Source organism: Stegodyphus dumicola, chromosome 10 (genome assembly GCF_044657685.1).
Source record: "Stegodyphus dumicola isolate Sdum_Otavi_A_Nest chromosome 10, ASM4465768v1".
NCBI lineage: Eukaryota > Metazoa > Arthropoda > Arachnida > Araneae > Eresidae > Stegodyphus > Stegodyphus dumicola.
Window position 1 is genome coordinate 124,315,707 of NC_140777.1, and position 18,516 is coordinate 124,334,222.

The following is an 18,516-nucleotide window of genomic DNA, read 5'->3' on the forward strand; positions in this document are numbered from 1 at the left end:
GGGGAGGGGAGATTTAGATTTTTTATTTTATTTTCCTTTTTTAACAACTTTTGTACACTGAAATGCGAAAACCTGATGCACCCTGGGAAGGAGTAGAATTACAGTAATGCAACGAGGCATAATCTCTGGAAACTTGTAAGCAATAAACACCATACTCTTTACAGAGAGATTTTTGGGGGGGGGGCAGTTTCTTATATCTCGAGGTATAATATTTTCGCGTTTCTCAGCCTGTTTGCATGCTTTAAAAAATCTACACTTCTGTTTAGATGTTCAACGTACGCACTAAATAACTACTGAAACAATAGAAAAATGGTACTTATAACAACATTTAATTTTTCTGGATATTTTTAGTGATGAACATGATTTCGAGATGTTCTGTTTTCATGATGATTTCGGAATATTCTTCTGTACTTCACACTTGTACCTTGTGATTAAGTTCCTTGCAGTTGTGCCCATGTTTTATACGTCTTCTCTAATATTCCTTCCGAATCAGAAGAACTTTTACATCCATTCATTTGATAATTTCTAAATGTACATCTGAAATAAATTAAGATGTATGTTAAGCTAAATTACTATATTAAAATGAAATATAATAAAACATACATGACAATGGACAAAAACTGTTAATCTAAAGCATTCATAAAAAAAGAATAACAATGCTTGTTAAATAATTATCATACGGTTAATAACAAACATTTCAGGAATGTCTTCTTCGCATCTCCCGGTGAGCAAGATTGTTCATTCTATAATTTAACAACACTTTTCCTGATGTAGCTATGTCTAACATTGCACATAAATGTTTATCTTTTAAATTTCAAACGTGAGCTCTAATTTTGTGTACTTTCTTTTCCTTCTTAAGAAATGGCTTAAGAATCTATTAATACATTCTTAAAATTCGTTTAACTGTAAAGAAAAGGAAGTGCGTTTTTTACCGTAAAATGTCATAGTAATTTGGTGGGAATTAACGCCATAAAGAACTTGAGTTTTGCAGTTAATTCATGCTGTAATACATCCTTTTCTCTGAACGGTGTACAAATACACTACAAAGTTTGAGTCACAAATAGAGCTTTAATTTTCCATTAAATTTTCTTGCTTCAGGAGAAGGGTAGAATCATTCATGACAGAATGTTTAGATACAGAAGGCTTTCGACCTTTCAGTTTTGCCTAAACTCCAACCAAATATTATTAACTAGAGATAAATACCTAGTCGAGAGATGAACATTGAAATTTAATGAACGAAATCTTACAAAATTAGGCTCTAAGGAGCCAAAACTGATATCAGAAGAGTTTTTATTTTCATTTTTATTTTGCAGTTTTAACGTGCCTTCCTTTGATACCCGTTTATTGCCTGATAGAAATATACTATTCAAATGAAAAATATACTGGAAGATAAATAGATTGCATTTCTTTCTCTTACTTCAGAATAACTAATAACTAGCAAATATCAGGTTAATTTATTTATTTTAAAAGATAAAAATTCGTTGAGATAATATATTTCTATTAAAGACAACGAAAGTAAGAAATAGTAAACTAATTTATCTCAGCAAGAAAGAAAACAAATTAAAATATCGCCTACTTTGAAAGTTCTCCAGCTATGAAAGTTAATCAATATTTACTTTATGGATTTACTTGTAATGAAAGCAACAATCTCAAAGTTTCGTGGATTCAAAAATGTAATTTTCTAAACAATCTTGCGAAGGTAACTGCCCTTATGAGCATTAATATGTAAGATAGATAGATGAAGAAAAAATCAATTAATTGGGTAGTATCATGCTCAGGGTTAGTGGAAACATATTTCATGCCAACCTTTTTCACATTTTATTGGTTGCCGCCATTCGTTATAAAAAAATATACGATATCAATCCACCAATGATATTCCACGTGCGTTCAGTGGTTGAAGTGAGATATCGTAAAAGAAAAAAGTTCTTACATTTAATTGTACTTTACCTTTAGAAAAAAAATCACTTTCCATTTACGGTAGCAGTCTGAACGCGCTTTATCCTAATCAAACTGACGCTTAACAACTAAAAGTGAGGGACTTCAAGCTGTACATAAAAGGACGTCATAGATTCATCCCGCATGGAATTTTTTGGGATAGGCAAGTTGGATTATCTTTGTTGCTAGTCTATGTCTGTGTATAATATTCCCTTAACTTACGTCTAAATGAAATTTACGTCTTCAAGTAACGTCTACCAAAAAAAAAAAAAAAAAAAAAAAAAAACTCGTTATTGAAGCCGAGTCAGTGCCATTTTCTCTGTAGGAGAATTTTGCTATATACCCCTGACGACATATTCAACATAACACAACCTGTGTAAGAGCAGCAAAAACAGTAAAAATGCAAGTCTTGTTCGTGGACGGACTGGGAACACGGATGAATGGCATTTCAGCGCTTTGAAATACAACGGAAATTTACAACTCCGGATGGAATGATATTTCCCTTTGAATCTTAACATAAGCATATGGTCTTGAACCTATATAAAGTAAAGCAGAACTTTAAGTTTTGCATCGTCTTCAGCATCGCCCATCGATCCATTAATTTAAAAAGATATAATTGACCTTTTCACCTTCTTCCTTATTCCTTTCAAATAATGCAGTTTCCTTCAAATTTTGGATGATGAACAAAATTCCCAACATCGCAGCTGCGTTCTTTATTCACTGATTACCATCTCTCAATCATGAATGTTAGCATCAATCCAATCACATTTTAAGAGCATTATCAACTCCATCTTTACACGAAGAAAATGTCATGCTTGTACGCCTTGGTTCTCAGCTTCTCAAGATATTAATTCCCATAGGCTTCTTACGTTTAATTAATTAAGGTTTGACAGTGTTAATAAAAAATAGTGTGTACCAGCTTTTCTCAAACGTTTTCAAGTGGGGACTACCAAAAGTTAGAATGGTCTACGGACAATCTTACTCTTGTCCTCTTCGAGAGAAATTTTTAGCATATGTTACTACAACCCTGCTTTTATTTTTAAAGTACAGTTTATTAAAACTCATTTGGTTTGATATTCATATTAATTCATTTATAGAAAACAATTTATATTCGCTTTTAATTATTCTAGAATAATCTAGAACAATTTTCCTTTTTAATAATAATTTGTTTAATTAATTTAATAATAATTCGTTGTTAACAAATCTAGAATAATCTAGAATTTTTAATAATTCTAGAACAATTTTAATGATTGTTTCCTTATTAACGAAAAATTAAATAAGTATGGTATTCAGATTTATGAGATGGAGATGAACATGCCGATTCTTGTCAAGCTATTCTACTATGTTTGGATATATACTGGTAAGCATAAGTCTGATATCAGCACATACACCAAGTCAGTTTCTGTACTTTGCTATTATTTGAGTTGATAAAAACTCTTTTTCCGCACAAATGCATAGAAGCAAATTGAATCGTAATTTTTAATTGCACATTTGTATTGTTTACTATATTCCATTTTCTTTGGTAATGAGTTCCAGCTGATCCAGATGTGCAGCGACAGGATGGTACCACGGTCTTATAACACTTTAAATTCCTCTTTTGTTGCTAAGACCAAAGTGAAAAGTCTATAGATAGGGTAACCCAGTTTTAATCTCAAATTGCATTCTGGCCGAATGTACGATCTGAAAACAGCTGACGGGTTAGATTTTTTTAAATCAAAATGAAAAATGTAATTAACAAATAAAAAATATTTTAAATGAATTTTCAATTTCGCTTACTAAATATTTATCAAAACACACATAAATCGTAATAATAATAATAATAATAATATCGTATAAGGAAACAAATTTAAATTCACATTTATTTTCTAATTTGAAACTAAAGTTTGGTAAGCATAAAACAATTTTGTTGGCTACACCTTGTAATTCAAATATATTAACAGCTAAATACTATTAAATTCTTAGACTGACACTGCTCTTAAATAATTCTGACAGGTTTGATTAATCGTTAAATAATTTACTTTAATTTAAACTAAAAATAAACAAATTGTGAAAATGTTCTCAGTTTTCAGACGGAGTTTATTAAACAGAAAAAACGGGGGAATAAATAATAACAACCTAGTCCCTTTCTCTCATTTTTTGAATTTTCCTTCGAGGCATAAATAAAAATACATATGTTTGTAATAGTAAGTTTCTTTATTTCTTACTACAGCTTAACATTTGACAGAATTCTGTTAAAGTCTGTAGCCTCGGAGAGAAAATGTTAGAACTGTCTTCATCATAGACTGTAGATTGTAATTGGTCAATCGGTCTCTTTTGTCATTAATTCTGAGCTGTGAAATGAAGCTGTTCACCTATAAGTGCGTTCTCAAATAAAGAGATTATTTTTAGTGCAACAATAAATTAAAATGTCTTCGCCGTCCGCAAAAAAATTGCTTCAGGGCCTCCAATTTGAAACCACTTGGATAACCGGTAATAAATTTCATAAAATGTCAGCCTTACAAGGAAAAGCGGTAAATGGTTGCCATATGTAATTTTCGAATTCTGAGATTTTCAACTATAGTATGAGATATATTCTTTATTTGGGCCACCAGTGCAGAGAACACACTGGTTAGCTGAAGAGGACAGCTCTATTGATGGATATGTTTGTTTAGAAGTATTGCGAGGCCTTCCAGTACGGTAAAATAAAAGAATTGTAAATGAAAGATAACGGTGAAACCATAATTTCTGAAACAGTTACTCCTATTATATTTTTGGTGTTAAAATATAATTTATCAGTATGGAAATTCGTATCATAAATATTTATGTGCATTACATTTAATTAATGATTGTGCAAAAGTTTATTTTTTGATATTCTGTGATAACAAGAACCTTTCCTGAAGAATTATGATTATGTGAACTCTCAAACGAGACTTTTGGACTGAATTGCTGAAAAATTCAATAGGACCCTAAAAATTAAAATTTATTTTAGAAAATTGATATTCATAAATTATACTTTACAGGATCAAAATTTTATGACTTATTTTTTTTTCATTTGTTAGTGCTTTAACGCTTTTTCTTTAAAACGGCTCCTCTGTCGCTATGCCTTTTTCTTCTTGAAGGGGGGAAATATGTAAGAAAAATAAAGAATATATAAAAGATTAAATTAACAGCGTAAATTAATTTTTCTTCTATATTCTAAAAATAGAAACTCCTCTCTGCACTGCGTCATTTCGAAAGTATTCTATGTCATATGATTTTTACTTAATTATGATGATGTAAATGGAACTTAAACTCAACCAGCCAATAGTAATTTTAGATCAATATTAACTATCCAATCAAAATGCTTTGAAAACCAAAACTAACTCAGTCTGACTTAAGATTTCATCCTGAACATTACGCACTTGCTTTCCACGCTTTGGCCTAGTTACACTGCTGTCTGTCTGCTTCTTTTTTGCTTCAAATATATCAAAAATGTAAGCCTTTTGGAACAGGCACATTTAATGTGCGGACTTGTGTGTAGCCGCAATATGTTGTCGAAAATAAAACTGAAGATTTAATCTGCATTCGCCTCTAAATTTCCTATTCATTGTGGATCGTCGTTTTTGCATTCTAAGACATCAAAATTCCTGCTCCTGAATATATTACATATATAGTTAATTTGAGTTTTGTTCATTTTTACTTTTTTGGAAATATAGGAGTAATACAGGCCAGGCTTTAAGAACCACGGATTGAAAAACGCTGGTGTACATAATTACATTTTTTTAGTAAAAAAGATTGCATTAAAGACATTTTACCTCATGAATATGTTATATATAGAGAATTGAAATCAATAAATATCAAATGTATTTTTCACACACATAGTAATTGCCCATTCATTGTCAAAATTCATCTGTAAAAGACAGCCTTTATAGTATATACAGCTATTGTATCGAAGAATATTTAAATACCATAAAAATTTCTTAAACTATATTGCGAATTACTCGGTTAAAATGATTTATACCTTAAAAATATTATTAGTTATAATAAAAAGTGCTACTATTTTTTAATCCGCTCAATCTTTACAACTGCATATACATTCCAAGAAGAAGATGCACACGTAGATACACCTGCGAATTCAACTACATATACATGCATACATTTACTTAGGGGAAAGGCAAAAATAAACTTGTTTTCTTCTTTCGGATATAAACGTTGCTTTGTTATTGCCTTATTTTGCATTAAATATAATACGAGTTTTGTGCACTTTTCTATTTCTGTTTACTTCTATCATTCTTCAATTTCTAAACCCTAAGATGATTTTGACATAATAACTAAAGTTTTACTTATTACTAAATTTTAATTTATTATTATTTTTAATTTTATTAATATGTTTCAGGATTTATAAATATGATCTCTAATGGCTAATTTAGAAATATATTCACCAATATGATTCGGGAACTACAGATATCTGCTTTCTGAAGAAAATTAAAGAATTAGACAACCTTCCGAAATCTTTCAATTTTCTTTCTGTTTCAGGTTTATATATAATTCTGTTTTTGCTTTTGATGTACGTTTCTTTAGTACCTTGCAGTTTTCTGAAACTTGAGACTTTGTTAATTAGATGTTTTGACTAATATTTTGCTTTTAAATCATAGCACAGTGTCTCATCTCTAATTTATTTTGTTCGGCTTTTAAATTTCAGGGCTATGCCTCTAATGTAATCAGTAACTTGTTTCAAATTAAGTTGGTCTTTATGTTTAATTGGTATAAATAATTAACTTTTTAAAGCTATTTCAGATAAAACATTTGGTTTTAAAATTTCCGCAAAACTAAATAAGCCTGAATTATTATTAGTAAGAAAATTCAAGTGTTCACATTAGGAAAAAATTTCAAAAGGCACTCCTTAATTAAAACCAGAATTTCATTTTGAGAACATTCTCTTTCAGCTTACTGAGCAAAATACATACTAGGTGAATTGGAACTTGGCTATTCTCTCCAGGCTGTCAGATCCATCTCTGGTAGCTGATCACATTCCTCGACTCTATTTCTAAAAACGAAATAAAGCAAATTTGACATATTATTATTTATGGAGAGAGAATTGTTCATATTGAAAGTATTTCTTTTTCTAAGCATATTTTTTCTATATACATTCCAAGAAGAAGATGCACACGTAGATACACCTGCGAATTCAACTACATATACATGCATACATTTACTTAGGGAAAGGCAAAAATATACTTGTTTTCTTCTTTTGGATATAAGCGTTGCTTAGGAATTAATAATTTTAGACTTCAGTAAAAGGCTCAATGAACAAATATGATTATTAACTTGACAAAAATATAATTCTCATTTTTAAACTCCAAAAATTCAAAATGTTCACTTATAAATACATATTCATGTTAAAACACATTTTTATGAAAATTCAAGCTTTAATGAAAGTTGGTGTTGGTGTATTTAATTACGGAAAAGCACACTAGGGCTATTTGCCTAAAGGGAGGGATGCCTTCGTGGAGGACTTTCTAAGGGAAACTGGCTCGTATACACGTTACACATGGGGAAAACCACGAAAACACGCATGCATCCAACCCGTTCGCGGGATTCGAACCTCGGACCGAACTACCAGTGTTCAGCGACTTTACCGCTCGGTCGCTGGTGGGCTCTTTAATGAAAGTATTCCTTGAATATTTATAAAGAATTAGAATTACTAGTATAATATATAAGAGCCTTCAAATGCCGAAAACCATCTAAAATGTTCTCTCATTTCCCATCTACTTTCTGTAACCCCCCCCAAAAAAAAACTGATGATTCGTTTGCTGCATCTTTACTGAATCCTTTTTTTATCCGAAGTCCTCCTTCATGATCATTGATTAAGGAATATTTTGTCTTAATTACTTGTTTTTTTAAAAAATTATTTCTTACTTCTCTTTGCTGTTATTTTGTAACGAGCTAAACAAATAATGTTGACTAATTCACAGCACATCACTTAACTACTTTCTTAAGAGTCACCTAATTAAACTTTACTTAGTCATGAATTTTAAAATCTAGAAACATCTTAATAAAAGCCTATGCACTGAAATGCGATTCTTGGAAAAGCAGCATGCAATTTAACAGCAGGAATGTATAAAGAAAATGCACCTACTACTACTATAGTCTATTACTTTAAAAGAAGAACTTCAGGGTCATTTTACTCTGCCCGGTTTGCCTGGTTACCATGGTAACAACATTTGCGTTAGATGGTCAAGTCACCCACTGTGTTTTTCCACTTAGTTTCCGTTTAGCGCGTTTCGCTTCGTGAAAAGAGAATGAATGAAAGCTGATTTGAATTATACCCTGAAATAAGGTGGAAAAAATAAATGATGTGTGGTCAAGACGACACGCGTTACGATCGTTATTGAGGGAGGGAGAAAACACCTTGAAAGGCCGATTTTAAAATAACAGACTGCAGTAGATGGACTACAGGTCGCAGATCAAATTGTGGCTTTACACTCAAAATAATTTAATTCCCATAGTCTGTAACGAAAATTTAAGGATAGTGAAAACGGTAATGAAAACACATTGACTATGAAGTGTATGATATAATAGCAGAACACGACTGCCGCTAGTCCTTGCATAGGGGCTTAGAATTTGGAAGGCATCCAAATCATTCTTTGGTTTCTCCTAATCAGAACTTCCTGGATAAAAATAGGAATTTCTGTGTTGTGGCCCTGGAAGTAGAAGAGTTATAGTACCATGTCTGGGATTCTATGGTAGCTTAATTAGGAAATAAATTTGGAAATGATTAAATTACTGGTTATGACAAAGCGCACTAAGGTTATCTGGCCAAGGAAAGGAATATTTTCGTGGAGAGCTTTATAGGACAACCTGACTTCTATTAACATTAATCACGAGGAATACAACGAAACCGTCCGTATTGTCGGCCAGTTGGTCGGAATTAGAATCTTAGTCAAACTGCCACTGTTCAGAACTTTTATCCACTGGAACATCATGGGCTTTCATGAACAAAACGCACAGATGCATATATATTAAAGCAAAAAAAAAAAAAAAAAAAAAAAGGTAATTTAAAAGATATATATCAGAATTATAAGAAATGTTACTTGAAAATATATGTTTCTTATACTCACAAAAAATTTCCTCATTGCGAAAAGCAAGTGACTATAATGACTAAGAGTAGAAAAGTTAAGCTTGGCATATTACTGAAGTAATTTTCGAAATTCGTATTCCCAGAATGGCTATATGGTCTTTTCCGAGGCATTTCCCATGTGTGACGTGAATACGAGCCAGATTCCTCTGAAAACAAGTTCTTCCTTTTGACATGTAGCCCTTATAATGCTCTGCCTTAATTAAAATAGGCCAACCAGTACAATGTCTGAAGATCCCAAGGGAAGTTTTACTCGTAGAATCAAGTGTTTTACAGGGCAGTAAACGTTTTGCATAGTGTTAGAATCAATGAACAATTGAGATATTAAGCAGGCACTTTCAAAAGAATGAAGATGTTCTGTCCCAGTTATTTATTTTTCGTGAAATCTAGCTATGAAACGTAAAACTAAATGGGAAGTTAAATGTGAAGTTAGTTACCAAACAGGAAATATCTATGAGAGCATTAAATGAAAACAATTACTGGACAACAATTCTTATAAAATGGCTAAAAGGTAATAGTAATATTAAAAGCAACGAAACGTAGATCAAACCACAACTTACAGTTGTGCAAAACAAATTGAAAAATATAATAAAGGTAAAATGTGTGTTGCATTTAGCGACAGAGTAAAATGCAAGCATATCTCTTTTGAGAGGAAAAACTTAAATTTAGAATCTTCATGTATCTTAACATTTTTCGCAATCAAAGAATAAATAAATCTAATTAAATGGAGTTTCGCTTGTATGAATTCTTTAAACTTTAAAACATCAACTCAAACTCCTCGTTAAATATTTGATTCCATATAATCCATTCACCGCAGCTCCCGAATGGATATTTTAGCAAAAGAAGGCAGCTATATATCAAACTTTTCTATTGCAGAAAGTGTTTTACAGATAAAATACTGATATTATATAAATAATACGTAAGAAATATCCATCTTAATCCAGAATAAATGACATGGCATTCTAAATGATAAATTTTATTTCAGTAATAGGCAGAACAACACAATAGGAAGGATACCAATAACTCAATGAGAAATTCGATCATTATTAAAGGCAGTGCAGAAACCATTAGTACAATTTATGTCACAAAAAGTGTTCAAACTCATCAAGTGAAGCAATAAATTTGTAAGTACGTAATATTTCCAGTATATCAAAGTTAAAACAGTGTTAGTGACTTATTTAATACTTGTGTGATAGACTGCAGCTTTAGTATTTGTCATGAATTTTATGCAGTGTATCCTTGTCCTACAGTCTACATTAGTCACAATTAATTATTATACCATTAGTCACGTTAGTTTCAACTAGTCTATATTAGTGTCAATTATTATGCACCTAGTATATAAGTTAAAATTGTTAGCAATGTTATAATTAAATGTGTTTTAATTCCACTGTTGGCATGTAGCTTTAGTGGTTTAGTGCATTATTCTTTTTGTTTGTTTGTTTGTTTCGTATTTTAATTTGCACTCTATAAAGTAACCAGTCAACCAGTCACCAACTTAAAAGACAATGTCAGAGTTTAAATTTATTGTGCTTTCTGTTTTTTAAATGTTTCAGTACTTAATACATATGTACCATGCTATGACTTAATCAAAAATAAAGTGTAACAAAAACAGAATCTTGTAACAAACGTTATGTCTCAGTTAAAACTCTCAGTGTTTAAGAGGTCAAGTTACTATGAAACAATTTTAATGTCAATCGTAGTACGCCTGCAAAGTAAGTGCATAATACTGCATATGTTATTTCTTAATACTCTTGTCACATATTTTCACTTCAATTTCCAAGAAAGGAAGAAACTTCAAGTTAAGGAAATCAGAGTTTTGTTTAATTAAATGGTTTCATTATTTCGAAATAATGAAATAAAAAATTTTCGATTTTTGAAAAATGAATTAAATATTTTACAGCCACAGTACTTTTTACGCTTCGTGCACATTCTGCATTATAAAAGAATAGACAAATCTTAAGCTTCGTTTCCTGATTTAATGTTATTTTTTGTCTTTACAACTATTACAATACATAATGTTGATTGGTACCGACAATTTAGGCGTTTCGCCGTTCAAAGATCGTATCCCATTCGGCGTGCGATAATTACCGGATAAGCAATCGTAACTGATGATGATTAGCATGCTTTGCTACCTTCGAGACCCAGCGCAAAAAAAATATTTTTAAGTTCCCAGTAAAATAATATGTACAGCTTTTTACCGGGGCTTACCAGACGTCCCGGTTTGCTCGGGACCGTCAAAATTGGAAGTTATGGTCCCGGTCAATTAGTCATTTTGACCCTGTTATTTGTTAAAAATTAAAACATGTCTAGTATTGTTGTTTTCAGGAATGAATATCACGAATTCAAAGTACAGACTTCGACTTACAGATGAATACCTTAATATAGTTGCTTACGAGTAGGAATATCATCATAGTCTCTTAATTATGAAGAAATGGCCTAAATGCATTGCCAAATACCTCATTTATTTGACTAATTATGAAGAATTTATGAACTGTAAACCAAAGAATTTATAAACTTTTGTCTGTACTATTTAGTAATTATTTATTTTACGTAAACATGCAATCAATAATTTTTATACATTAAAACTGTGTTTTTTGAAACATATTTTTATATGTTATATATATTATTAACTATGTGAACCGAAAATTTACTTTGAAAGAATAAATGTGTCCGCCACCCCGTCGATATTCGAGAATGTGCTCTTAAGTTAAAAAATGTTGAGGATCCCTTCAACGTCTGTCACGCGGCATTTATACAAATGAAATAGCTCGTAATCCCATCATTTGCTTATCTTTAGCAACATTTCTTATTCACATAATTTATATAAGAACTTTTTATCAAGGTGTTTCAGTTCCTCTGTTGGTGATTTAAATTATCTCAGAGATGGAGCCTCAAAAGAATATTAATATTTTTATTGTAATAGCATGCATATTATGGAAATGTTAAATATCGTTATGGAATAAAACTTAAATTCGTAATTTAATCACATAACATAATTCAAATGTATTATATAAAATACTGAAATTCTACAGTGTAATATAAAATGTAGATCATTCAGTCTTTCTGGTTTTCCTCATTGCACATTATTTCGTAAAATTTTGTTCTTTATGAACTACTTCAAAAAAATAACATGAAACTTTAAAAAACATTAAGAATTAGGAGATAATATCCTATAAATGTGCAAAGATATGCATGTAATAAAATTAAATAAAAATACTTTAAATACCTGTTGCTTGGAAAAAGCATGACATTGGGCTGTATTTCATCAATTCTGGAATTTTGGCAAATCAGCTTTCCCAAGGTTACCTTCTTGATCTCTCTCAGTTGAGCTATAAAATACCAAAATTGAGTTTATGTACAAAGCAAGAAGAACTGCATGCGTTACCAGAGAATTGAAAAATCTATCATTATATACGTCCAAGTGTCACAAGTGCCAACAACACCATGCCAACGAACCTTTTTAGCAGGACTTTACTTTCGCAACTGTGTGTCTTAGATGTATACTTTCAATTTTAAAAAAGTTTAAATGACGCAAATATTCAAGTTTTTGACATTTTCAATTTTAAAATAATTACATTTTTTCATTATGAAATTTAATCTTTTACGTTCTCCCGGCACCTATACTTATTTTGGGGAAAATTTCATACTCATTATGAAAAATAAAAATTTTTAAGTTTGACTGCAAAAATTAACCGAGACATTGCAGTTTAAATTTGGACATCATACATAGGGTGCGTACACACCCTGAAAAGTGAATTTCTCCATTTCTACGTAACTAAAAAATAAAATCGTTTAGAAAAAGGTTTCTGGTATAGACAATTTAACATTATTTGCCCACTATTTCTAGCTTAATGACTTCTTTTATGATTATTAAATTACGATTCTAGAGTAATCAAATTTAATGAGAATATTCATAACTTTTTAGAGCGTTTGAAAACTTATAAATTACTCGTGTGAAAATCCCTTCGACGTACCATCCGTAGCAAATGTATAATTTAAAGAATTTTACACACTAGTAAATCACAAAAGATTATCACTGAATGGCATGGAAAAAATCAAACTTAATTTATTCTGATTTACTTATTATCCGACCCCGTAGGACAAGTAGAAAATAAGGTCAAATATCCCAAATTTTGGAATTAAATATTTTGGTCAATTTTTGTTGTACGGGAATCAATTTTTTGTTTTTTATTTTTCATAATGATTGTACAGTTTCCTAACTATAGAAACAGGAATGGAAGAACCGATAAAAAATCAATGATTTTTATAAAATTCGCTTTTGGAAATAAGGGAATGTCCAAACATCAATATCCGCCTTATTAAAAATATTTTTTAATTGGAAGTACATATCTGGGACCAGCAGTTGCGAAAAATCGGATAAATACCTTTATGAACATGGTGTATGTTCTTCAGAGGTAAAGTGTAGAATTGACTTGTTACTGATTAGTTGAATTGAGTAAACGGATTCATAGGAAATATGCAGGTTAAAGTTTTAATACCTGCATATTTCATATGAATTTGTTTACATACAAAATTCGTTCTAGGATTTCATGGCCCCAAAAATGTGCAAGAAACCTTTATTACCACTAAAAGACATACTAGGTACATAAACAAATCCTCCTCAAGTGAGCTGTAATACAATAATATAAGAAAACGGAACACGGATTTGTTAAATTGCTTGTGTAAATTAAAAGTGTCAACTGTAGAAGTCTTTTCGTTTTAAGAAATATGTACTGTGTGGTTTAAGAAGTCGTTCGAATTCGTACTTTGCAATAAATTTGCAATGTCCAGACTTCAAAACAGAAATTTCTGTGTATATTAATAGGAGTCAATGGGGAATACAGGATTAATGACTGTACACTTGATTCATTTTTATAATTTAGCAATATATTTCAATCTGTAATATTGATACATTTAGCAATATATCAATATTCCAGATTATTTAAAATTAAATTATATATTGTTGTTAATAAAAATAGTTCCTAAATACTGTAACGGCATCTGCTATGTCGTTTGTTATATAACGCGTTTTTCTCCCTCCTTTTTGCACATCCACAGAAATTTATTCTGATGATTTGTGATAGTAATTTTACATTGCTTTTTTAATAAACAAATTTAATCTTTTTTGCTTTATTTAGAATAAGGCCTGTTGAATCAGCCTCCAATTATTCAAGAGATTAAAGTAATTTATGATGATATGATACGTATACATTCTAACTTCAAAGAAAAATTAGCATTTTCAATATTACAAATAAACGAATAAAAAAAAACTATTTTAAAATTATTAGATCAAATATACCAGTTACCAGCAGTTGTTACCAGTCTCAGACGTTCAGAAAACAAGACAAATAGTAAATAATAGAGCAAATTATACTAATGCTTTAAGTATTGGGAATGATTTTTTAAAATATTCATGCAAAGAAAAAAAAACGCTTTCAAAGTTTTCTCAGAAGTTGTTACGGCTTTCTTTGGCACTTGGCAACTATCTTTATTTCATTTCTCTCATCATTTGTAAATAAATTAATTTTTAAGGAACAAAGATGGCAAATGTAACTGAGTAGAAAACATGCGTTAAATTTTGTTTTCTCAGTAAACTTTCTACAATAAAAATGAAATTTTGCGGAAAATCTATTTGAGGAAGTATCAAAAACAAAAATTTGTATATTGCGTAAGGTATTTAACGAAGAAAACGAAGGCTAATGAATAAGATATTTTACGGAGATGAACCATTCTGGTAAATCATACAAGTCAACTAATCAGTAACACGTCAATTAAGTCTGATATTTTGTGCTTAGTGATCATCGTGTAACAGTTAGAGATATTATTGAATATCTGTATCATTTGGATTCCATCAAGCAATTTTGAAAAAATATTTGAGCTTAAGATGCGTGGCTTCTTGAGTTTTTCCAAAAACCTTTCAAGGGACTCGCTAGATGCTTTCTCATGGACTTATGCTTTTGGTATAGAAACTCCTGTATATTCAAATAAATGGCGATTGAAAAGTGAACTAAAAAAACCCAAAAATTCACATCAAAATGTATCAAAAACTAAACTAATATTGATTGTTTCCTTCGATTTTCGTGGCGTTGTACTTTATGAATTTCTACTAGCTGCCTAAACTGCTAACATATAACATTATTTCAATGTTTTACGAAGTTTTTATAAAGCAAATCATAGAAAATGACCCGAATTGTGTCAAGATAACTCATGGGTTTTGTACCGCAATAATGCATTTGCTCGCAGTGCTTTTATTGTTTACGAATTTTAGCTGAATGTTTAATAAACACAGTTCTGCAAGTTTCCTGTTTACTGCATATGACGCCGTTATCCTTTTGATGCCGATGAAATTTTAAAAAATTCACTGCGAGTCCTTCAGGATTTCTAGAAAACTACTTTAGAGCATGTGTGGAGTAACTCGAAAAAAAAAAAAAAAAAAAAAAAAAACTTAAACACAAATACATTGAAGTCCGATGAGAATGGCTTTGAAGGAGATGTAATAAATGTATAACAGTCAGTAGGTGTCTTGTGTTCTATGCAATCATACAAGAAATGTTTCGATCGCGGTAATAAAATTCTAATTTAAGAGCACTCTTTTTCAGAATACTTGAAATATCATAAAAATAACATGATACAGATAGTAAATATCATTTACCTCGAGTAAAGGAGCCGGCTTGTCCACCATGCTCAAAATAGAAACGATCTCCATATTTCAGGTGATAAAATTGAATACCTATGATGCAAGTAAAGGTAGGTCCAATGACGGCTCCTTGATTAGGCCTTTCAGCGAGACCGCCAGAAAATAAGTCTATGTCTTCTACACTCCTGTTCATAAAATAATATAATTAGTTAACGCAAATAAATAAAAAAAAGGCTCGAATTTCGAATTTTAAGTGCACTTTCTTGTTAATTTGCTTAGAAGTTTCCTAGGTTTCTCTACCATTACAAAAAAGTCTTAAGACATTTTTGTGATATCTGTACAATTTTCACATTTTTTATCTTTTCCTGTCTACACAAACATATTTTTATAACCTAAGGCATTTTATCCTTCCTCCTCGCGTACTTTCGTGCTTCAATTGGAAAGGAAGTCTGGCTAGCATTCGGGAGGTCCGGGTTCGAATCCAGGTAACGGCATTGCGCATTTTTAACGTTTCCTGCTGCGATAAAATTCTTAATGACTCTACAACCTTTCTATTTTTTTCATCTTCTCAAATTTAAATTATTTCAAAGTTACACCATTTGTTTTTTAAATGCGTTTTATATTCAGTAAATACATCACCAGATTTAACACCATGCAAATAATTTTCTACGTGAATATACAGGGTGATTCTAAATTGTTTTTACAAATTAAGAGAGGGGATAGTACTCACATAGATAAGTAATAATTACCATAGAACATAGGGTAGCATTACGCTCTGAGAGGCAGTAAAGAGAAATATTAGAATTCCAACCTGAATTTAAACCTGAACCACTGTGTTGTGAGAGCGAATGAACGAGACCAAAAGCTGCACAATCACTTTAGTGAAAAACTCATAGAGGGTGCACAAAACGGATAAAACCGTAAACTTGGAGTTCGAATGTTATTTCGAGCTCAGATTTTGATGGCAAACACTCAAATGCCCATCTTTGGTTGGCAAGGTATCAACCTCGCAAACGATTCCAACAAGTTAATTATCTAATCAAGGGCTGAATATTATCAATTAACTCCAACTTCCGCTGCATGTCGAGATTAGTACGAAAAGCTTATGCTGTGTTCCGCCTGTCAGAACTTCGTATCTCAAAGAAGGGCTCTTCAAGTAGAATGAGCGCAGCACAGTAAGTCCTGGAGGACAGGATAGAAGATGGCGAAGGAAGAAAAAATGCTACCTTGAATACTTGATATCAAAGTAGCAGTTTTTTCTCCCTAATAGATAATTTCCCCCTAATAATTTAGATTATTATCGTTTGCGAGGTTGAGATCTTGCCAACCAAAATACTTATATAACAATTTACTCATAACTAACTGCTTAACCTTAAAAGTTATCTGTGCATATTAAAGCCAGTTATTGCCTTTCATTAACGCTTACCGTGGGCACAAGATAAAACACAAAAATGTAAAAAGTCATGTAAAGCCTATTCTTCGTATCTAGTGAGACTTAAAATAATGCAAAACAACTTATCACCAATGGTGCTTTAGTGGATTATTAGAACCTTAAAATATATTAACTGAGTTGCAACCCCTGGAACTTTACACGAAGCTACGACACTAACTGCGTCAGACAGAGTCCAGCTAACTTTAAAAACTTGCCAACCGTGCTTATATCAGGCCTTTCAGGTTTGTTCTGATCAGCAGGTCTCTAGACAAGCAGGAGCGGTGACAACAGCTAGTCATCTGTTTTGAATCATGCTGATTATGATATTATTTCTCATTTTAACGTATGCCGCTTGACATAAAATCTACTTAGTATTTACTAAATCTCTAGACTGAGCAAGTATGTGACAAAAAAAGACATTTAAAAAATCAACATAAAGCTAACTGTTAATAAAACCTAAATAAAATGTCACTTATCTTCTTTCAAATATGTCCAATTATTAGAAGTATAAAATATTTAATACTACTTGATAAATTTCATTAAGTTTATTTTATGCTCTAACTTATTAATAATTAGGTTAATTAAGTTATATTTAATAATAATGCATCATATTTACGGTTCTATTTTATTTTTAGGATGTTATTACAAAAGAAGTTAAGGCATAAATAATATTTTTAATTTAATTTATTCATTTCTCATTTGCTTATAGTTCCTTAATTTTTTTCCATTACTGGTCCTTAAAAGTAATTAATTTCCGTGTGCAGAAATATGTACGAACCCTGGTCTGTAAATGAAAAAAAAAACGCCCGTTTAGGTGCAATATAAAATCTGGAGGCTTTCATATTTTATTTTATTTTTTTTTTTAATTTTCTTTTCAATTCTAGCTGGTAAGATATAAAGTATCAGAACAAAACAATTCTAAATGTTAAATTTACTTAAAAACACCTTTGGTCTCAGTACATATTAAAGCATAAAGTCCTGATTCATGTCTTAAGTATATATCTAGTGACTTAATATTATACTTAATAGACTTAATATATGGAGATATTAAGATGAACAAAAAAATTTCAAAATACAATTTCCCTCTAATAAATTGATTTTAATAAAAGTGAAGTAGTATAAGAACTTGAGAAAATTTTACTGAATCTCACATGCAACCGTTTTCTTCTATGACTTTTTGCTTTCTCTCCGGCAGTTAATTACTATTTAACTATTTATCAGTTCCCGGATGTGGGTTACATGATTGGAACTTAAAGATAGAAAAGTGAAATTAAGTTGAAAATAAAATTTGTTTTAATTCATAAAATTATACTCTTGTAAAAAATTATAATATTGGGTCATGCGAAACATTCTGTGGTCTTTTGATGATAAATGTAAATGAAACAGTGCGAAAACATAAAAACTTTCATCGAATTA

General features: G+C 30.8%; 1 protein-coding gene across 1 annotated transcript in view; it reads right to left on the minus strand.

Annotated features, from left to right (window-relative positions):
- Positions 1 to 310: 310 nt before the first annotated feature.
- LOC118188337 (immunomodulatory peroxidase-like) overlaps positions 311 to 18,516 on the minus strand; it is a 101,717-nt gene continuing 83,511 nt past the window's right edge. The window contains exons 12-15 of the mRNA XM_085825509.1: positions 15,684 to 15,853; positions 12,258 to 12,360; positions 6,861 to 6,940; positions 311 to 537 (exon numbers count right to left, since the gene is read on the minus strand). Of these exons, the coding sequence (XP_085681635.1) occupies positions 6,880 to 6,940; positions 12,258 to 12,360; positions 15,684 to 15,853 (334 nt within the window). The 3' untranslated portion in view covers positions 311 to 537; positions 6,861 to 6,879. The remainder of the gene's footprint in view (positions 538 to 6,860; positions 6,941 to 12,257; positions 12,361 to 15,683; positions 15,854 to 18,516) is intronic.